At 44.1% G+C, this 22,855-nt stretch overlaps 1 protein-coding gene across 1 annotated transcript; it reads right to left on the reverse strand.

The window, feature by feature from the left end:
- Nucleotides 1-2,592: 2,592 nt before the first annotated feature.
- On the reverse strand, nt 2,593-15,594 carry LOC309392393 (vomeronasal type-2 receptor 26-like; the record flags this gene model as incomplete). The annotated part of the gene is made up of 6 exons (XM_081953575.1): nt 2,593-3,503; nt 3,801-3,927; nt 4,511-4,723; nt 6,035-6,829; nt 14,637-14,925; nt 15,368-15,594. 6 exons carry the CDS (start codon nt 15,592-15,594, stop codon nt 2,593-2,595), a joined length of 2,562 nt encoding a protein of 853 aa, XP_081809701.1.
- Between the last annotated feature and the right edge of the window lie 7,261 nt (nt 15,595-22,855).

The raw sequence follows: 22,855 nt of genomic DNA on the forward strand, positions 1-22,855 counted from the left end.
GACCTAAAATAAAAGGGGACTTCAACATTTTGACCAGATCCTTGGACTTTCACTTGGACCGGTAGCTCCCATTCATTGCCCAGGCCCCTCTCCACTTTAAGGGCACCTGTCAGGCCAACCTCCTTCAGCAACCAAGGAAAAAACCACTTAACTCCATTTTGTAGAATTAAGAGTATTTTTACTGGTTATGAAAAGATAGCAGCAAAGTAAAGCAAGGTCTGAAGCAGAAGCGCACGAAATCATACATATAAATATATGTCCAACCTCCTCCCCCCCAACAACCCCCATCCCATTGTCCAATCTGTAAATCCCTCAGGTGTCATGTGGGTTGCATCTCCAAGAAACATCATCAGGTTGGTATGCAGGACTGTTGGCCTTGACCAACTCAAAACCCCAGGCATCAGCATGCGCAGTAGATGGTGAGAACAAAACTCCCTTTTCCACTTTCTCTCGTGTACCAATTAATCCCCTCCCAAATACCATGCCCCCCCTCCCTTTTTCAATGGCAGCCGAAAGCGAATAACGATGCAGAGGCTGACAGCACCTCAGTTATCTGGATGCTGATGGAGAGAGCACAGAAATGGCCTCTCTGCCTTTTGATCTCCAACCTTCGAAGGGGAAATTTGTGGGCCTGATTCCTCAAGGAAATCCTGTTGTTTCTGAACAGTTACTTAAAGGTGTCAACTGGGCTTTGGCTGTTATAACTATGGGTGTCCTTTACGGAAACTGCTGCATAAAACTTTATATCTTGCATATATGAAGAATTTCTGAACTCTGTGTTTGCATGTGTATTTGTGTCTTGTGGCACAATGGTCTTTTTTCTATACTTATCTTTTTCTTCTTCTTTCTACTCCAGCTAAATTCAATAAATTTAAAACTAATAATTAATACATTTCAGTTGCCAGAGAGGACAAACACTGAATTAAACAGTATAGGAATTCCAACATTTAGGATCCTTTGGCTTTATGTCCTCATGGTTTACGTCCTCATGTTTCATCCAAATCCAGTCTGCAAATCGCACACGAGTGGCTGGCCTCTAGGAGCCTCCTTCTCCATTCCATCATCCAGCAGGTGCATCAACTACAATTCCAAGAAGGCCCAGGGCTGGGTGGCCCATAGGTCAGAAGTATCCATGATGATGCAATCAACGCTCTGCTGGGAATTCTGGGAGTTGTAGTTGAACCTATCTGAAATGGCCAAGCTGGGGAAAGCCACCCCAGGGACAGATTAAGAGACATCCTGGATTCCGTCCTGGATATCTACTCTATGTTTGCACCCAGGAGTTCTTTCCCCTCTCCCACTTCAGGTCTCCTTCATCAGTTCCAGGAAAGAGGAAGAATCCCCTGCAATGAGTCATCCTGATTGGCGACCTCCCACTTGTGGGTCTTCTCCTGCCTTTGCTGCTCTGGAGAAGCCACTCAGAAGAAACCTCCAACCCTCCACAAAAGGCCAACAAGGAAGATGGGAGCAATCTAAGATTTGCTTAATGACCACGCTCATTTGCTTAACAACTGTGGCAAGCAGGTTGTAAAATGAGGCAGAACTTACTTAAGAACTGCCTTGCTTAGCAACAGAAATTGTGGTCATACATGGAGGACTACCTTGATTGGCTGATAGTCCATTGGAATTTATCTCCAGAGATGTTCAGGATCTTGTAATAAGAACTTCCCCTTTCTTCTCCCTTCTCCTAGCTTCTGAGGAGCCTGGAGCTGAGTTCTTGGTAGGGCTTATTTCTGGGGCTGGAAGCAGCCTGAGATGACTGAGGGCAACCCAGCAGGTCAGACCTTCAAGAGTTGCACTGCTGGGCTTTTAACCTGAAGAGAGGGAGATCCTCTTTCTTTCCTCTGATGGAGTTTGAGACACACCCGATCTCCTGCTTGCAACTATTCACCTGGTACAGCCACAAGGAGCCCAATCTCCTCAGGATGTAGTCTGACTCTCCTGTGGGGTTTCTCCACCCACATCTTCTGGACTCCAGTCTCAACCTGGACCATGGGGAAAAGAACCGGATGTTTCTACTGTCCTTATCACCCAAAAAACAGGATGGAGACAGGATGGTGGATCTCATAGAAAAGCTTCTTTAACAGGGCAGGAGCAACTATGGGAAAGGTGAACTAAGCAGGTCTCCTTGGATGAGAACATCTAAGCAAGAGGACCTGGAGGCCCCCACATTCTCTGGCTTGGTGGGATGGCCAATGGTTCTCATGGAGATTATCAAATAACATGGTAGTTGGAGCTTGGCTCCCATAGAATCCATCTTACCACTTTTCCTATTCATTCTCTCACACATACACTTTTAGTGCTGTCCATAGGAATCTTTTTTTAAAAAAATGATTTTTAAAAGGTGTCAAATTCATTGGCTGTTGGTGAACAACAAATTCCTCTGAATGACTTTAGCAGAGTTCTCTTTAGCAAGATTTATTGAGGTGAAAAGGAAGGCAGTTATAAGAATTAAAATCCTTCAACAATTTCCCATTTGGAAACATTTAGATACGTCCTTTGATTCCTGCATACTATCTAAGTGGAAATAATTCAGGTATTCGTTCAAATAAATGGATATTACACCATTCTTAAATATCATGGTGTTTTTTCTCATGTTTTTACATTTGTTCTGGCTGTGAGATGCTCCTTTGTGTTCAGGTCTGGCCTCAGAAGGATAATGTAGCACTTGGGGATGAAGATGCAGCCCAGCAGACCAGCACTGGAGGCCAGGATGGAGAAGACCTGAACAGCCACCATGTATTTCCCTTTGGTGCTCAGGTAGGTGGGCACAAAAGTCACCCAGACGCTGCAGAAGACCAGCATGCTGAAGGTGATCAGCTTGGCTTCGTTGAAGGCCCCAGGCAGATTCCTGGCCAGGAAAGCCACCGTGAAGCAGATGGCAGCCAGGAAGCCCATGTAGCTGAGGGTGACGTAGAACATGACAACAGCCCCTTCGTTGCATTGCAGGATGATCTCTCCAGGCTGGGAGTGGAGGTCAGAGTCAGGGAAGGGGGGAGAAACTCCCAGCCAAATGGAGCAGATGATAATTTGGAGAGCAGAAGAAGAAAGGATGATGGAGTTGGCCAAGCTTTTCCCCAGCCATCTCTTCACTCGGTTTCCTGGTTTTGTGGCCAGGAAAGCCAGCACCACCGTGATGGTTTTGGCCAAGAGAGAAGAAATGGCAACTGAGAAGATGATGCTGAAGACTGTTTGTCGGAGAAGGCAGGTGGCTTTCCTTGGTTGACCAATGAAGAGAGTAGAAGACAAGAAGCAAAGCAGGAGGGAGACCAGGAGGATGTAGGAGAGATCCCGGTTGTTGGCTTTGACAATGGGAGTTTCTCGGTATTTAATGAAGACAATTAAAACAAGGCCTGTAGTTAGGAACAAGAGCAGGGCAAAAGAGACCAGGATGATGCCCAGATGTTCTTCATGAGACAGGAAGGTTATAACTTTGGGGATACATTGGATTCTGTCCTCATTTGGATATTTGTCATCCGGACACTTGGTGCATTTTCCTGCATCTGAGAAAAAAAACCATATTCCCTTACTATTCTCTTCTTTTACCTTTCAGGAAATACCTTATTTGGACAACAAGTGATACCAGGAGATATTGTCTAGGACACATTTATTAGTACCACTAGTGAGAGATGGTAAGAAGTATAAGACTTTTTAAAAAAATAATTTTTTGTTTAATCGTCTATGAAAGTGAGAGAAGAATTGGGACCCAAATAATTTCCTGTGTGATGTTCAGAACCAAACTTTATTATTTGATGTATGTAATGAATCAGTTCCACTTCCTTTCCTCCAATGTGACCCACCTTCCTGAGTGGAGAAGGTCCCCTCCGGACAAGGAATGCAGTTGTAGCAGCAAACTGGCTCTCCTTCTCGAGCCCTCTTGACAAATCCAGGACGACAGCTTTCCACACATCTGGACTCAGGCAGGGACTGAGCCGAAGAACAAGGAATGGCAAAGAAAAGATGTTAGGACTCTCCGTCCATGGAAAATGGAGGTAGAAATGGATGGAGACAAGTAGCCTCTGGTCTTCACTGAGGTAAATATGAAATCTCTGACTACTTCTAAACAGATGCAGGAGGTAGAACAACTGGCAGATTCTTTATTTAGTTCCTTCCTTTTCCTTTTGGAATTTAACATTGCAATAAGGTACTTTTCTACTTAATAGTCTAGAGGGATGGAATTGAAAAAAAGATTTAAGTATGATGATATATTCATATTAAACTGAGAATAAAGTTTACTATAAAATTTTTAGGAAACTTTTATTCCATTAGATTTTTTAAAGATAGAATAAAACTGTGATAAAGAAAAAAACCTCTGACCAGTACGATCTTGAAAGGTTTCCATAAAACATGGCAAAGCCCCTTCACTTAGGTCCTGCCTGTTAAAGAACTTCCATTAGATGACACCAACTGGCATGGAAGGCCAACCACCCTGGAGACTGTAGGCTTTACCCACTTGAAATGGGACCTCAGGCTTTGGGAAACAGAGAAAAGACACCAACATTTATCCCACCTTATTGAGCAACTTTAGCTGTGAAAGAGCATCTTGTCTGATAGAAAGTCTCTGTTTTTGAAAAAGCGCCAGAGTCTCTTCCTTGACATTCTCTTTGGGGAGAACCAAGAAGCCCCAAATGACCAGATCTGCTGTTATCTGTCCATTTTGGTCCAAGTACAGTTTATAGTGAGAAATATTCCAAAATTCATTCTTCTCCAGAAAGGGATGAAACTAGAATGGGAATATCCAGGAATATGAAAAACAGAAAACTTTGTGTCTTATCCCACATTTAATCTTTCTTCTACAATTGTCCAATCTCCAAATATGGTTAAATAGGATACAAATACTGCCATAATCTTCATAAGGGAATGAAAAAGTTTGAGAAAAATTTATCAAACTATAGAGAAAATATAATAGACACAGTTGGTCAATTATAGGGAACATTTTAGAGCAGATAACAAATAAAATGAACAGAGAAAAAAGATTATTCATAAACTCTTTGAAAACAACAGATTGATTCCAAGAAATCATGGGTTGATCAAGAAGAAATCTGTCAGGCTAATCTTCTCCCTTGTAATCCTGATGGAAAACACCTCCAGATCAGAGGTGGGTTCCTACCTGTTTGGACCAGTTTGGCTGAAACAGTAGTAACCTGGTGGCCTGGTTGCTGGAACCAGCAGCAACCCAGGCTGGCCACGTCCCTGAACCGGTTCTCTCGGCCATATTGTTTTTGGCTTCTGGGCATGCGCAGAGCAACCGGCAGTAACGGTAGCCAGAACCCACCCCTGGCTGGATCCCACTTAGGAACCTCAGTTTACTCGTGAGCCCCATTGGCCTTTCTCCCTGTCTCTCCTGGCCAATGTTGCTCACGAGTAAACTGCAGCTAGGATCTCCCGCATGTTGCACGCCCGAAAACGACATGGAGGCATGGGTGAAAGCTGGGAGTGGGGTGCAACACACGGGATGGGACCTGGCCAGCCCTGCTGTTGCAGTAGCTGCCTGGGCGAGCCACTCCCCACCTCCCCAGACCAGGCCCTCAGCTTGTGCCAGACCGAGGCCACAGCCGCCACCTGCTCCTTTGTCCACCCAACTGGTGGGAGCCACAGCAGTGCTGGTCATGGCTGAGAGCTTTCTTTGCCAACTGGCAGCTGAAAAGTTCTCCCTTTTAAAAGCCTCCAGTGATGGAGCTTTCGGATCCAAGCGCACTTTAACCAACCAACCAACCAACCAACCGGGGCTTAGTTTGGAAACAGAAGAAGAAAGAACCGGTGAGTGTCTGTGCCCAGGCGTGGGGGATGTTGGGGGCGAGGCTGGGCGGGGTGAGCGGGAGGGTAGGAGGTCTCTGAGCAAGTGCTGGACAAGAAGGCGGTGGATGACTTCGCTTTCCAGTCGCCGGTGAGTGACCAGTACCTACTCTTTGGAACCATTAATTCCCTGAGTAATTAAATTGGCCAGATCTGTTGAGATGGTTCCCCTCCTTCTCCTCTGGATTCCTCCTCCAAAGGATCTAAGATTAATGGATCCATATCGGGACCCCCTTACCTGCCATGGCTGCAGCCTTGGAGACCCCAACATCTTTTCATCCTCCTTCCTTCCCCTCCTCGATCTGGAGGAATAGGCAGCATTCAAGGCCTGGGCCAGAGTCTTTGTGAGACTGTAATGGTAGTATTCATTTTGGACCCTAAATCTGTCCCAATTCCATTGGGTCTCCAGTGGCGCTTTCTGGGTGCATCTTCTGCGGCCTTTGACAGAAAAGATATTCTTTGAAAGAGAACAATGAAAATAATGATCTTGAAACTTTTCTTCCACATAGAAATCGGGTTTAAAGGCAGAATCTTTTGGCCTTCCTTTTCCCACATAACCAAACCTCCAAATACTATGGATGTATTTGAGAAGTCTGCGCTTGTTTATTTGATATGCTGTAAAATTTGTGAGGATCCAGACTTTCCCCTCAATGGGTCCTGGCAGACGCATAAGTGTTAAATGGAAAGGAAGAATTCTGTCCCAAAGGGAATCAAATTCCATGAAGTGAACAAAGACGTTGACTTGTCTCCACTTAGAGAGGGAATCCCTGGGGGCTGCTGTGTGTCCAGTTGTTGAGAACAGTTGTGATATAACCACACAAATTCCACTCCTTACAAGCATAGGAGTAAAAGTCCTCATGAAATTCTCTCCCTTTTCTGTGTCTGAAGCAAAGAGGCCAATCAGGGTCCATCTGAAGTGGAGGAGCAGCTGGACAATTGCTGGGTACTGGAATCCTTCTTTGGGGTGAATGTGGTGGAAAAAAGGGAATCGACTTTTATCACTCAGAGCCTCTGAAGCTCTTGAATGTTTGATCTAAAAAAGGAATTGAAAGGATTAGAACCGTGATGGGGAAACTGAGGCATGCAGAGCATCCTCTCCTGGCACGCCAGCTGCCCCAGCCCAGCTCCACTAGGATCCACATGCAGGCGCACCTCCTGCCGGCCAGCTGGTTTTCGGGCCTTTGTGGAGGGCCAGGGAGGGGGACGCGTGAGAATGCAGTGGGTGGGGGGCGCTCACCTTGCGCAGGAAACTCCAACTGGCTGGAAGTGAGTGTGAATGGCCTCCTCCCCCCCCCCACCCCAGTGTTTCCTGGCTCAATTGGAGGCTTCCTTCAGCCTTCAAACAGTTGCAGGATTTTGGGAGGTTTTTTTGCTTCCAGGTTGGTGCAGGAGGCTTTCCAGGGCCAAAATGGGGCGTGGAAAGTGCAGGGTTTTCCCCCCCGTTATTCCCGAATTGTGAGCTCTTACGAAAGTATCCCCTCCTTGTGGGTTGCTAACAGTGGTGGGTTTTAAAATTGCCAAGGGTCAGGGCAAGGGATACATGAGTATGCAGTGTGTGTGTGTGTGTGTTTGTGTGTGTGCTCACATTGTGCAGGAAACTCCGCTGGGCTGGAAGTGAATGGTCTGGGCCTCCAGTGCTTTTTCCCTCAGTTGGAGGCTTTCCAGGGCCAAAATGGGGTGCAGAAAGCACAGGGTTTTTTTTTCTTCCATCTTGGCCCTGGAAAGCCTCCTGCACCAACCTGGAAGCAAAACATAAAAAATAAAACCCTGCAACTGTTTGAAGGCTGAAGGAAGCCTCCAACTGAGCGAGAAAGCACTGGAGGTCCAGACCATTCACTTCCAGCCCAGCGGAGTTTCCTGCACAATGTGAGCACACACACACACACACACACACACACACACACACACACACTGCATACTCATGCATCCCTCGCCCTGGCAGGAGGGGATAACGGGGGGGGGGGGGGGAGAAACCCTGCGCTTTCCACGCCCCATTTTGGCCCTGGAAAGCCTCCTGCACCAACCTGGAAGCAAAAAATAAAACATAAAACCCCTGCAACTGTCTGAAGGCTGAAGGAAGCCTCCAACTGACCCAGGAAGCCCTGGAGAGCCAGGCCGTTCACACTCACTTCCAGCCCACCAGAGTTTTCTGCCCCAGGGCAGAAATGAAAACCTGTCCTGTGGAGCCCACTGCCACTTGGGCGGAGGAGGACGACCACACGAAGAAGAAGAGGAGGAGGAGAATGGCGAGGCTTTGCAGGAGCCGGCAGGGAGCAGGTCAGGTGGGGCTGGCTGGCTGGCTGGGGAGGGGGCAATCATGGTGCTTAGGTGGCAGCAGCCTTTATGCCCCAACTATGCTGGGGAGGAAATAAGAGGCCCTGCTTGAATGGGGATGAAAGTACACACACACCCTGCCTCCCTGCTCAGGTGTCGGCCACACCAGTTTGGGTGCCCTGGCTGAAGCATGCTTTCCCTCACACACACACACACACACACACACACACACACAAACACACACACTTAGATTACTCTCTTACCCTCCCTGTCTCTGTCTGGCCCCATTTGCATGCTCAGCTGTCGCCCACACCATTGGCAGCAGTTTCGGTGCCTTGGCTGAAGTATGCTTTCTCTGCCAAACACACTTGGATTGCCTGTCTCTGTCTGGCCCCATTTGCTGCTCCTTGAGACAAAGAAGCCTCATTAAGTAGCTAAGTGGAAAGTAGTTGGGGGGAGGGGAGGAGCAGGAGACATGCAGGTAACCACTTTCCCCCCCACCCCCGAGAATGAAAGTTTCTGGATCCCTGACTCTGCAAAAGAAGATGGGTGTCTGAATCTGCACAATATTATAGCACCCAGGAGCATCCATTCTCGGCACAAAAAGCATTTCCCAGCCACCTCTCCTCTCCCTTCTTCAAAGGCAAAGAAGCCGAGAAACAAGAGAGGAGACAGAGGTTTGGAAAGTAAGTGAGTCCTTGTTGCAGGAAGGGAGGGAGAAGCAGGAGGTATCTCAGTGGGTTAGGGAGGCCTTGAGGGTCTCTTCTATCACTAGGACCCCCATGGCCTTCCCCACCCTGAGATACAATACAATAGCAGAGTTGGAAGGGACCTTGGAGGTCTTCTAATCCAACCCCCTGCCCAGGCAGGAAACCCTATACGGTTTCAGACAAATGGCTATCCAAAATCTTCTTAAAGACTTCCAGTGTTGGGGCATTCACAACTTCTGAGGGCAAGCTGTTCCACTGATTAATTGTTCTGTCAGGAAGTTTCTCCTTAGTTCTAAGTTGCTTCTCTCCTTGATTAGTTTCCACCCATTGCTTCTTGTTCTACCCTCAGGTGCCTTGGAAAATAATTTGACTCCCTCTTCTTTGTGGCAACCCCTGAGATATTGGAACACTGCTATCATGTCTCCCCTAGTCCTTCTTTCTATTAAACTAGACATACCCAGTTCCTGCAACTGTGCTTCCTATGTTTTAGTCTCCAGTCCCCTAATCATCTTTGTTGCTCTTCTCTGCACTCTTTCTAGAGTCTCCACATCTTTTTTACATCCTGGCGACCAAAACTGAATGCAGTATTCCTAGTGTGTCCTTACCAAGGCTTTATAAAGTGGTATTAACATTTCACGTGATCTTGATTCTATCCCTCTGTTGATGCAGCCTAGAACTGTGTTGGCTTTTTTGGCAGCTGCTGCACACTGCTGGCTCATATTTAAATGGTTGTCCACTAGGACTCCAAGATCCCTTTCACAGTTACTACTGTTGAGCAAGGTACCACCTATACTGTACCTGTGCATTTCGTTTTTGTTGCCTAAATATGGAACCTTACACTTTTCACCATTGAATTTCATTTTATTAGATAGTGCCCAATGTTCAAGTTTGTCAAGATCCTTCTGTATCTTTAGCCTATCTTCTGGAGTGTTGGCTATTCCTGCCAGCTTGGTGTCATCTGCAAATTTGATGAGTTCCCCATTTATTCCCTCATCCAAATCATTGATGAAGATGTTGAAGAGGACTGGGCCCAAAACAGAGCCTTGGGGTACTCCACTACATACCTCCCTCCATGTAGATGCAGTTCCATTGAGAACTACACTTTGAGTGCGGTTGGTCAGCCAGTTACAAATCCATCTGGTGGTGGTCATGGGCACATTGGTATGCTTGAATTCTGAGCTCTCAGGAAAGTATCCCCTCCTTGTGGGTTGCAAACAGCTGTTTCCAGTGGGGAAAAAAGGACAAAGCAATTGGGGAAATAGTTTCCTTTGCTATATTTCCAGTCGGAATGAGACCATGGCAGGGGCCCTACAGAAGAGATCTTTCAAGGATCATTATGTATTCATAGTAAAGCAACTAACTTAGCTCTGCTCTTAAATGCTAAAGCTGTTGCACATAAAAAACAGAGGAGCTCTGATCAACTACCAGAGCCATCATTTTGACAGTTTTGCTGTCCTGTATTCTGTCCCCATGAAATGCAAGCATGGAATAAACTGAGCCTGGTTTGTTCTCAGTCTTTTCAGTGGCCACAAACTACTAGCAAAAGTGGCATTTGATCACAAGGCAAGGAATGTTTCCCCTTTTGCATTGGAGCATCCAAGAAGGGACAGGAAAGACCAAGAAAAAGAAAAAAAGAGGGGAAGAGAGCAAGGAAGCAAAAAGAAGGAAAGAGGGGAAGAAAGAATGAAGAGGGAAGGAAAAAGAAGGGAAGGAAGGAGATTATAAGGAGAGAGGGTGAGTATGTGAGGTAAATCCTGCTTTAGCACTTGATCACCAGCAGCCCTGCTGCCTTTTACCATCCCATTGTCCTCTCCTCCTGACCTCTCCTGGTGGTCTCCCATCCTATCACTGAGGATGCCTTGGTTACAAAGCTAGGTCTCGTAAGGAGAGGGAATGGGCCTCCCTCTGACCCACATACTTTGACCTCCTGCACACACCATGGGCAACCAAGGAGAGTGAGCACAGCAGCAGTGGGAGTTGGCCGTGCCCACCATGGCCTCTGAAGTCAACCACAATGGGGCCCTCATTGAAATTGAGTTTGACACCCCTGGACTAACAGATGACCTGAGTTGCTCTCAAACTTACAACATATGAGTCAAGGTCAGAAAAATTATCAGCTTGCATTCAACAGCAAAAGTCACATTTATCAAAAGCATGCCAAATGCAAATGTTTACCTTTGAATAAAAAGGTGTTTGTATCATTGAAAGCGCTGTTATTGTGGGGTTTTTTTCAGAGAAAAGACGTTAATCATGCATGAGTTGTTTTTCTAAACTAAAACCTCATTATTCAGGTTAAATTGCCGTGTAGGCACACCGAGATAAATAAGTGGGTTTTGGGTTGCAGTTTGGGCATTCGGTCTCTAAAAGGTTTGCCATCACTGCATTAGAGCATACACAGAGTGTAACCTAATTCAGCTTTTGTTAAATTCCTGTTGAGAGAAGCTCCATTGTAACCTAACATGCCAACTACATAGATAAAACTTCTAGGGGAATTGCCAAGCTTAGCCTAGCAAAGTAACTTCTTGTGAAAAGTAAAATGTGGAATCTGCCAAGTAGCCTTGCTTGTACCTTAAAATGTGTGTTCAGCATTCCCTAACAAAGCTATGAGTTATACTCCAAAAATGGATTTCTTTTCCCTTCTACAGTCTATGGTTTTCAGAGCGCTGACAAAAATCATGAAATTTGCGTGATATCAAATTATGTTTCTATAGCAATGACGTTCTGTGCAAGCTATAAGATGTTTGGAAAAGTTTTTGACACATGCCTGTTTTTCTCTCTCTGCCTGCTCTGTTAAGGTGGGAGACAAAAAGGTCATCCAGTCTTTTGCTTTCTGCAGAAATAAAAGCTGATAATCCATAGCTTTATCTTCAGAGTTTCACTGGATTTATCAGATTCTGAGCTGCATTCAAAAACCTTGCACAATGAAGAATGCTGTGTTATATTTGGGGTCAAATCAAGTGCAAAATATTAGATTTTAATAAATCCAATCTTGTTCTCATGAAAGCATTAGAATAATTTGTTAATTAGACATTGTTTAAAATATTAAAGACAGAATATTAGCAATATTGTATTATAAAAGTGGAAAATAATAAATAAATTTAAAAAACTATAAACAATATAAATCATATTACTATATCTCACCCCTACAATTTATTGCAATTAGATTAACATGTGCAAATGCCAACTGAAGTATTCTATTCCAATAAAGGGCCTACTATAATTTTTGAGCATTGCTGCATATTTTAATACTTCTAAGGCCCAGATTCTTTGTGGAGGAATCTTTTTAGCTTCTCCAGTTGTACAAGAAACAGGGAGACCTCAGTTCCTCATACAATTTGTCAGTAGTAGAATCCAAGATTGGTCTTTAATTGAAGTTTTGTCTGTTCTAACAGCCACAATTTTCATAGTCTGTTAGTTTCCATAGATTAAATTTTATACCAATACCCATATTTTCTGCTCAAGAAGGAGACCCTATACCAAGGGTCCTCAAACTATGTCCCTCGGGCCGGATACAGGCCACTGAAGCCATTAATCCAGCCCACGTGGGATCATGAGGTGCCCTGCCCAAATCACCCCGCCCACTTGCCAGTCCCCACCCACTGGCTGAGTGCACGCCTTACCTTCGCAAGCCCCACAGACTGAAACTGCAAAGTAACACCAAAGCTTTTGGCCGGCAGAGTGCTTCTGGGGGCTGCGGAGGCCAAAAATGGGATGCACGGAGGCCCCAGGAGTGGAAATGGTGCCCTCTGCTTCAGATTCTTAGCTTGGGCTAAGTGGAACGCAAAGCCATGTCGACTGGCACGCGTGTCCTTGCCCGTTGCTCTTCCGGGTTTCTTGTGTGCATGTGAGCATGACGATCAGCTGGCCTTTACATGCACGGCAGTGCCAGGAACTGGAAGAGGAGCTGCCTGGTGCGCATGTGTGTACCAACATGCACACTGGTCAACTCCTCTTCCAGATTGCATCCCTGACAAGAGCACTTGGTGCCAAAAGGGTTCGCCATCAATGCCCTATTCCAAGGGTGGTTTTATCAAGGCATTATAAAATGGTACCAATACTTCTCGTGATTTGGATTCTATCCTTCTGTTGATGCAGCCTAGGATTGCAGTGGCTTTTTTTGGCTGCTGCCACACATTGTTGGCTCACATTTGAGAGATTGTCCACTAAGATTCCAAGATCCCTTTCACAGTTCCTGCTATTGAGCCAGGTTTCACCAAATCTGTACCTGTACATTTGGTTTTTCTAGCCTCAGTGTAAGATTCAGGGGTTGCCACAAAGAAGAGGGAGTCAAACTATTTTCCAAGGCACCTGAGGGTAGAACAAGAAGCAATGGGTGGAAACTAATCAAGGAAAGAAGCAACTTAGAACTGAGGAGAAACTTCCTGACAGTTAGAACAATTAATCAGTGGAACAGCTTGCCTCCAGAAGTTGTGGAAATCTTTAAGAAGATGTTGGATAGCCATTTGTCTGAAACAGTATAGGGTTTCCTGCCTAGGCAGAGGGTTGGACTAGAAGACCTCCAAGGTCCCTTCCAACTCTGCTATTGTATTACTTTACTTTTCTCTATACTGAATTTCCTTTTGTTAGATAGGCCCCGGGTTCAAGTCCATCTAAATCCATCTGGATCTTGAGCTTATCTTCTGGGCTGTTGGCTATTCCTGCCAGTTTAGTGTCATCTGTAAATTTGATGAGTTCCCCATCTATCCCTCATCCAAACCATTGATGAAGATGTTGAAGAGGACTGGGCCTAAAATGGAACCTTGGGGTCCCCCACTGCTTGTTTCCCTCATGTAGATGTAGTTCCATTGAGGACCACAGGCTGAGTCCATCTGGGGGTGATGCTGTCTATCCCACATACTTTTAGCTTACCAAGAAGTAGATGGTGGTTTACTTTGTCAAAGCCTTGCTAAAATCCAAGTACTGGAAACTATGTGCACTGCATTTCACTGGTCCACTAATTTAGTAATTTTTATCAAAGAAAGAAATAACATTTATTTATGATGTGTTTTTGGATCCTTCATTAGTTGAAGTAAATTGTCAATATGAAGAGAGAATAACAAGGGTTCAAATATGCATCCTTCCCTTCCTCCTTGGTAAGTATCAATCCTTCTTCTCATTGCTCCATTGAGCCCCAACCTCCCTCTCAAACAAGGACCTGGAGAAAGAGCCTGGATCAGGACTAACAGGTGGAGCTCCATTTTGAGGGCAATCAATTTCCTATATAATATTTCTCTGTTAATTATGACAAATGCACTAACATCTAGAAAGCCAGCAAAACCGTGTTTTACTTTGCTGATATAGATTAGATATTTCAAGACAAATTTGTTACCAATATTAGATTATTGACATGCAATATTTCTCATAAAATCTATATAGCTATTCACTACCTAAAACCTTCTGTTTCTTCTGCAAAGAATGCATTTTTCTCAAGTTTAACTAAGAGGATCCAGGCATATATTTCAGCCACAATATCTGCTAGTCTATTTGGCCTATAATTGGTAGAGTCCTTTTTATTCCACTTTTTAGATAGATAAAATGTTACTATTGCCAACTTCAATCCGACTGGATATTATTTATATGTGGAAATGAAGATGCCAATAGAGGCCCCAACAATCAGGGATATATTTTGATCAGTTAAATAGTTGGTAGAATGTCTTCTCCGGGGAATGTATTGCTTGCATTTCAGGCCTTTTATGATTAATCTCAACATGAACATAATGGGGTAAAATATTGACTTTTTTGCTAATATGGAGAAAAGCAGATCTTGAATTCCATGGAAAAGACATGATTGCATCTATTGCTCACCCACCACCACCCACCCCTCACTTTACCAGATGGAGAAAAACACACACAAACCTGTGGGACTTTGTAGGTGTCTCCTAATGTTGACATCTGGACGGAGATGTCCCTTCTAGCTCCATCAAGAAGAGCCAGGAGGTTCTCCTTCCTTCCACAGCCGTAGTTGGGGACATTGGCTTCTCCAGTGGAGAGAATGTTCAGCAAGGCATATGAAGTATGTAAAGTGCTCAAATAGTTGTCATGGATGTTGTAGCCAAGTGTGAGATTGTGCAGGAGCTGGGAATTCTTGTTGACCGTTTGAATGTTGAAAATGAATATTAGGGCATCTGGAAAACCATAAACATCCCTATTGTAAAAAAAATGTTATTATAATGGGCAGCAACAAATACTTTTTAAAAATATATAATCTTTCCGAAACCTATTGGAGCCTTAAGACAACATTGATCCAAAAGCAATGATCAGTTATACAATTATGGAAATGGGCTGAGGTACAGCAACTACAACTGGTTCCACCACTACTTTAAATAAAATTCATTATTCAAGTGATAAATTAAGGATTGAACTGAGAGAGGAAAATAATCTGCAGCCCTTTCAGCTTTTTTTTCAGGCCGATTTTTCGATTTCAGTTTCTTTCACAAAATCAGACAAAAGAGAGAAGCCATGGAAATCAAAATCATTGAGGAAATTAGACATAATCCCCAATATAGGAATAAATGAAAAATAAAAACAGAAAAGAAGGAGAGTGTTAGAATGGAGGGAGTGCAACTCTATCACCCTGAATGACTTACAGATCACGAAAAACAAACTGAAGAGAAGGAGCCACGTTGAAAAGCAAGTTTGTATGCAATGTATCCTTTCCAGTGGTGACTATACCAATGAGATGGTCTCCTGGGCTGTAAAAGCTCTGTGGTTGTTTTCCATCCTGGTGCTCCAAACTCTGCGGGCATTTCATTCTCAGCTTCCCAGAGACAGGACGAGACACCAGCAGCAACAGAAGCAGAAGCAGGAGGTCCATCATTCATAGTGTGAATCAATGAATCCCTTTTCTGTTTCTAAAGAAGAATTAGAAGAATTCAAAGGACTCTCACAAGGTGAAATATGATCCAGTTGCTTTCCTGATTGAAACATAGAGAAACACTCAGCTTCATCTCGAAAGGAGAGAGACGGACATTCAAGAGCACAGACCCTGCCTGTCCCAAAACTCCATATTTCTCTGCCCAAAGTCTCCCTTGGAGGATTCGGCCAAAGAGCAGAGCTGAAACTTTTATCATAATTCTGCCTCTCAGGAGGGATCCCAGGATAATTCAACTAGTTCTTGGACTCAAAGGTTGTTGGGGAATTCTCTGGAGGGAAATGAAAGGGAAATCATCCCCATGTGGCTCATAATAACAGGGGCAGAGATTGAATTAAAGCCATCATCTAGAATTGAGAGGTTTGGGAACTCCATGCTTGAAACTGAGCCCAGAGGGAATACACAGCACCTGTGGCTGAAGAAACAAATAAATCTGATATTTGTCTGCATTGTGGTTAAAGAGAAACCCACTCCGGGTTGGGGGGGGGGGCAGTTAATGTCAGAACATGTCACAAAGAAACAAGAACAGAACAGAACAAAACAGAATAGAATAGTGTGTAATTAATTGTGTATAATAGAATAGGAGTGTATAATTCTGAATTCAGCATTCAACATTTGAAATGTCAAAAAATGAGTTAGGAACTCCACATTCTGAATTCCACATTCCAAATTCTGGATTCTGCATTCTGCATTTCGCATTCTTCATTCCAAATAACAAATTCTGAATTCCATATTCCACATATCACATACTGCATACTGCATTCCGCATTCAGAATTCCCAATTTGGAATTCCAAATTCTGCATTAAGAATTCCAAATTTCCACATTTCACATTCTGCATTCCAAATTCTGAATTCTGCATTTTGAATCCCAAATTCTGCATTCCGAACTCCACGTCCTGCATTCCAAATTCCACATTCTAAATTTGAATCTTGGACCACAGAATGTGGAAGTCAGAACTTAGAATTCAGAATTTAGAATGTATAATTCAGACTGTGGAATTTATTCTTCGTTATTCGTAAGTCATAATTTGGAACTTGGAATTTCAAACTTTAAATGCTGAATTAAGAATTATACACTCTGCATTCCGCATTCTGCATTCCACTTTCAGCATTCCATTTTCCACATTGTGCAATCTGCATACAGAATTCCAAATTCCGCATTCTGAATTCGCAATGCCACATTCTGGATTTTGGATTATGGACTCTGGATTCCATATTCCATATTCCATATTCCGCATTCCAAATTCTGAATTCCATTCAATATTCTGAATTCCAAATTCCTAGTTCTGAATTTCAAATAGTTCTGAATTCTGCATTCCAAATTCCATATTTCATATTCCACAATCTGCATTCTGAATTCCTAGTTTTGAATCCCACATTCTAATTTTCAAATTTTGAATTTTGCATTCTGCATTCTGAATTCTGTATTTTGAATTGCAAATTCCAAATGAGTCCCAAATCCCAAATTCCATGCTCCACATTCCAAATTCCTAGTTCCGAATTCCAAATTCCACATTCAACATTCCATTCTGCATTCCAAAATTTGCATTCTGAGTTCCATATTCTGAAATCCATATTCCAAATTCCGTATTCCTAGTTCTGTTTTCCGAATAATGAATTTTGAATTTCACATTCTAAAATCCACATTTTAAATTTCAAATTTGGAATTCCAAATTCAGCATTCTAAATTCCGCGTTACAAATTCCAGATTCTTAATTCCAAATTCTGAATTTTGAATTCTGCATTTTGCATTCTGCATTTGTGGTTCCAAGTTCTGAGTTCCACATTCCAAATTGTAGGTTCTGAATAACAAATTCCAAATTCTATATTCCACATTCTGGATTTTGAATTCTGAGTTCCTCATTGCACATTATAAATTCTGCATTCTGAATTTTGAATTCTGAATTCCATATTTTGAATTCTAAATTCCATATTTTGGATTCTGAATTCCATATTTTGAATTCCAAATTCTGCATTCCCAATTCCACATTCCCAATTCTGAATTCTGAATTCGAATTTCACATTCTGTTCCGCATTCTATATTCCGCATTCCATCCCCCATTCTGCATTTTGCATTCTACATTTTGCTTTCTGCACTTTGCTTTCTACATTGGAATGGAATGCAATATTATGGAATGTTTTGAAATAGAATGCAATGGAATGGAATGTTATGGAATAGAGCAGTGATGGCAAACCTTTTTGGCACTGAAAAGGGAGCATGCGCGTGTCCGTCAGGGCCTCAACCCAGAAGAGAAGCTGTCCAGGGGACATGCACGTGCCGGGAAATGAACTTCTGGTTTCCTGCATGCACATGTGCACCGGCCGCCTGGTCTTCTAATTTCTGGCACACATGACTATCTGGCGTGAGTGACTATCAGCTGGCCGGTATGCACGTGCATGCCGGAAACTGGAAGACCAGCTCTTCTGGTTTCTAGCACTGCCGTGCGTGTGAAGACAGCTGATCACCACGTGCGCAGGCATGCCAGGAACCTGGAAAAGGAAAGGGTGCCGTGGCGCATACATGCAACATGGCTCTGTGTGCCACCTTGGACACGTGTGCCATAGGTTTGCCATCACAGGAATAGAGTGTTGTTGAATGGAATGGAATGGGACTGGATGGAATATTATCAAATGCAAAGTTATGGAATGGAATAATGTGGTATGGAATGGAGTGGAATTTTATGGAATGGCACATTATGAAATGGAATGTTATGGACTGGAATGGAGTAGAATGGTATGGAATGGAATGGAATAAAATGGAATGTGACCGAAAGGTATGGGATGGGACTTCCGCTCCTTTCGACGAAAACTGAAGACTCACCTGTTCCGTTTAGCCGGCCTGGCCCATTTATAATTTATAGTTTTATTCTACCTCCTGGCAGATATTTTAATTGGGTATTTTTAGGGTTATTTAAATATTGCTTTTAACTACTTTGCTTCAGATATGTACAGTTTCTTATTGCCTCCTCTTTTGTGTTTGTATTTTCTATTTATTGATGTGTTTTTATCTGACTGTACACCGCCCCAAGTCCCTTTGGGGAGAGGGGGCGGTATAAAAATCTAAATAAAAGTAAAGTAAGTAAAGATGGAATCTAACAAAATGTTATGGAATGGAATGTTATGGAATAGAATGTTGTGGAATGGAATGGAACTGGAGAGAATTTAATGGAATGGAATGTTTTGGAATGGAATCGAATATTATAGAATGGAATCTAATGGAATGATATGGAATGGAGTGCAATGTTTTGGAATATAATATTATAGAATGGTATGTGTTAGATATTAACATATATCGCGACAAGTCTCCTCTCTGGTCTGCCGGTATGGCGGGAAACAGGTATCGCTCTGATTGGTCGAGAGGCGTACCCGATCCCTATAAAAGGGGAAACCTCAGACCACAGAGCAAGCTGGATAAAGAGATCGATAAACTAGTAGAGCAGGGAATACTTGAGCCGGTGGATCACGCATGCTGGGAAACTCCCATAGTGACCCCAGTCAAACCAGACGGGTCAGTCCGCATCTGCGCGGACTATAAATGCACAATTAATGTCGCGCTACAAAAAAGCGCATATCCTGTGCCAGTAGTCCAACACTTATTGCACTCGTTGGGGCCAGGAAAGATATTTGCTAAACTAGACATGGCACAAGCTTACCAGCAATTGCCTGTGGATAGCGCCACAGCGGAGGCCCAAACTATAGTGACACACAGAGGCGCATTCAAATGCAACCGGCTACAATTCGGTGTGAGTATTGCCCCAGGTCTGTTCCAGAGCGTCATGGAACGGCTTTTGCAAGGGATACCGGGAGTCGTCCCATATTTCAACGACATCTTGGTGTCCGCTGCAAACGAGGAGCAACTATTAAAAAGAGTCAGAACTGTTTTGGCCAGAATCAGAGAGAAGGGTCTCCGCCTCAAAAAAGAGAAATGCCAAATTAACGTGCCTAGTGTGGAATTCCTGGGATATAGAATCGATGGTCAGGGAATACACCCCACTTCAAAGAAAATTAAGGCGATCCAGGACGCCCCCACACCACAAAATCAGACCGAGTTGCAGGCCTTCCTCGGACTTCTTAACTTCTACAGCGTTTTTCTGAGACAGAAGGCGACCGTTGCTGAGCCATTGCATCGACTACTACAAAAGAGCGCAACATGGAGATGGGGACGATCCGAAGCAGCAGCTTTTGCCACAGTCAAACGCCTACTCACCACCGACTCGCTGCTAGTGCAATACAGCCAGACGTTACCACTGGTATTGACCTGCGATGCATCCCCATTCGGCGTCGGCGCAGTCCTCAGCCACAGGATGCCAAATGGGAACGAAGCACCCATCGCTTTATACTCCAGGACTCTTTCATCAGCCGAGAGGAATTACAGCCAGATTGACAGAGAAGCGTTAGCTGCTGTGGCTGGAGTTAAACGTTTCCACGAATACCTCTACGGCCGCGATTTCGAACTAATTACAGATCATAAACCGCTGTTGGGACTTTTGGCGGGAAACCGCCCCACACCAGTCTCCCTTTCTCCACGCATGACCAGGTGGACTGTTTTCCTGGCTGCGTACTTATACAAGCTGATCCATCGACCGGGCTCCACTCTAGGACATGCAGACGCACTCAGCCGTTGCCCACTCCCGGATCTTTTGCCAGACCCCACTCCCGAGGTACCAGTTCTGTTAATTGACTGTTTAGACTCAGGACCTGTGTCTTCCTGCGACGTTGCCAGATTCTCTTCTAGGGACAATATAATAAAACAAGTTCAAACTTGGGTTTGGAGGGGGTGGCCGAAGGGAAACGTGGGCCCGGAATTCAAACTGTTTTGGGCAAAACGGGATGAACTTTCAGTGTTACAAGGTTGTTTATTGTGGGGGGATCGAGTGGTTATTCCTTATGCGTTACGTAGAAATGTGTTAGAAGCGTTACATGTTGGGCATCAGGGATCGTTAGAATGAAGGCGTTAGCAAGGAGTTATGTTTGGTGGCCAAACATGGACAAAGAGATAGAGGAATGGGTGGCCACTTGCGATCTGTGCCAAGAATCTAGACCAGCACCCCCAGAAGCACCCGCCACAGAATGGGAGAAGCCTAAAGCACCCTGGTCGCGAATACACATCGATTTCGCAGGGCCAGTCCAAGGTCAGACCTTTCTTATAGTTGTGGATGCATACTCCAAATGGCTAGAAGTAGTCCTAATGACTTCAACCACGGCAGAGGCAGTCATTAAGGTACTACGGCGACTTTTCGCCACTCATGGCCTGCCCGACCTCCTGGTCTCCGATAACGGGCCCCAGTTCACGGCCATGCAATTTGAAACGTTCTTAGCAGGTCTCGGAATTCGGCATGCCCTCGTCGCCCCCTTCCATCCGGCATCGAACGGACAGGCGGAGAGAATGGTGCGATCCGCAAAAGAGGCCCTCGCTAGGATGGGTCCAGGTGATTGGCAAACACGCATTGATCATTACCTCTTAATTCAGCATATTACCCCCAGCGCAACGACGGGTAGGAGCCCCGCTGAACTACTCATGGGCCGCCGACTACGGTCTCACCTGGACCGTCTTCACCCAAATTACTCTGCCACATCGCCCCCAGACTCTACAAGCAAAATTCGGAAATTTAGCATAGGGGATTCAGTATACGCCCACAACTATGCAGGGGGAACATTGTGGATGCCGGCAAAGGTAATCGGCATCACGGGTCGATGCTCATATTTGCTGGAGCTTGAAGATGGACGGAATTGGAAAAGGCACATAGATCAACTACGGGGTCGCCTTACACACTCAGAACTACGATCCGCGAACGAGGACTACCTTCCAGCGCAAAGTCAGCAACCCAAGAGCCCAAACATAGAGGATTATAGCACCCCGGAACTAAGAGTGGAACCAGAGATCAACGACGGAGCGGAACAGCATCCGAGCGAGGAAAGCCTTCCAACCCCCGACCGCGGAACGGAACTAGCTGAACAAGCTGATCTCACACCCACTCCAACTCAAACCGAACTCCGACGATCCACTCGTGTGAGGCAGAAACCAACGTACTTAAAGGACTTTATCACTAACAGGAACACTCCGTCTAAGAAGGGAGGGGTGTTAGATATTAGCATATATCGCTGTAAGTCTCCACTCAGGTCTGCCACTAGGGCGGGAACTAGGGATCACTCTGATTGGTCGAGAGGCGTACCCGATCCCTATAAAAGGGGAATCCTCAGACCACACACTAAGCTGGATCACTACTACTACTAATAAAGAGCTGTTAAGTCACTACGTGTCCGGAGTCTGTTCTCTCGTTGCCCGAATCTAACAGTTAGTTTGTAAGTTTATTTTATTGATTAACCCATGGTGCATATCAAGGTGCTGAGTTCCAAGCACAAATTATGACAAAGATCCAATAAGAATAATTTAAAATGAAACTGGAATAAAATACAATTTAAAATGAAACTGGAATAAAATACAATTTAAAATGAAATTGGAATGTAATGCAAAACTAGAATAATATAGTTTTATTGATTTCAGCTACAACTTAAGTCCATGAAAATTTCCTCCTCTGTTATGAAATGCTGAGCATTTCTAATCTATCGGATAAATGGTTGCACATTGTTTCCTGTAAGGTGAAACCACTGATTTATTAACAAAAATAGCACAATTGGATTTTTATACACACACACACACACACACACACACACAAAGTTATTTTTAATATATTTTTTTAAATTTAGGAAAGAGTTTCAAGTGAAAGAAGACGATGGAGGCTAATTTCTCTCTGTTCTTCGTAATTGACAGGAACGCAACAGAAATTTCAAGGCTGCTGCCGGGAAAAGAAAAGCTCCAGATGAAGAACAAGGAGGTCAGGCAGAAAAATCTCCAACTAATTGCAGAAAAGGAGGAGCTCTGCAAAGATTTGGAAGAGAGACTGAGAACTTTTAGATAGCAACCTCGGCTTTTCTTCCAGAAGTTTCAAATCAATTCTCTCCAGCTCCCTCAATCGGAACAAATGTTCCACAATGTTCTGGGTTGAATTCAGCTGCCTGGAACAAAGTGGCCAGAAATTGGAAGTGACTCTTTTCACCTCGTTCCCAACATAGCAACACTAAATGAATTAAAATGTAAGGCTATGTATAAAAAACAAAATTACTGTTTATTGTAAACAAGTTTGATAATTCAAGTAAAAACCCAAGGGGCTAATTTTATTCTAATCTTATTCCTTTTATTCA

The sequence above is a fragment of the Natrix helvetica genome (genome assembly GCF_964273705.1).
Source record: "Natrix helvetica genome assembly, chromosome: 5".
Classification (NCBI taxonomy): Eukaryota; Metazoa; Chordata; class Lepidosauria; order Squamata; family Natricidae; genus Natrix; species Natrix helvetica.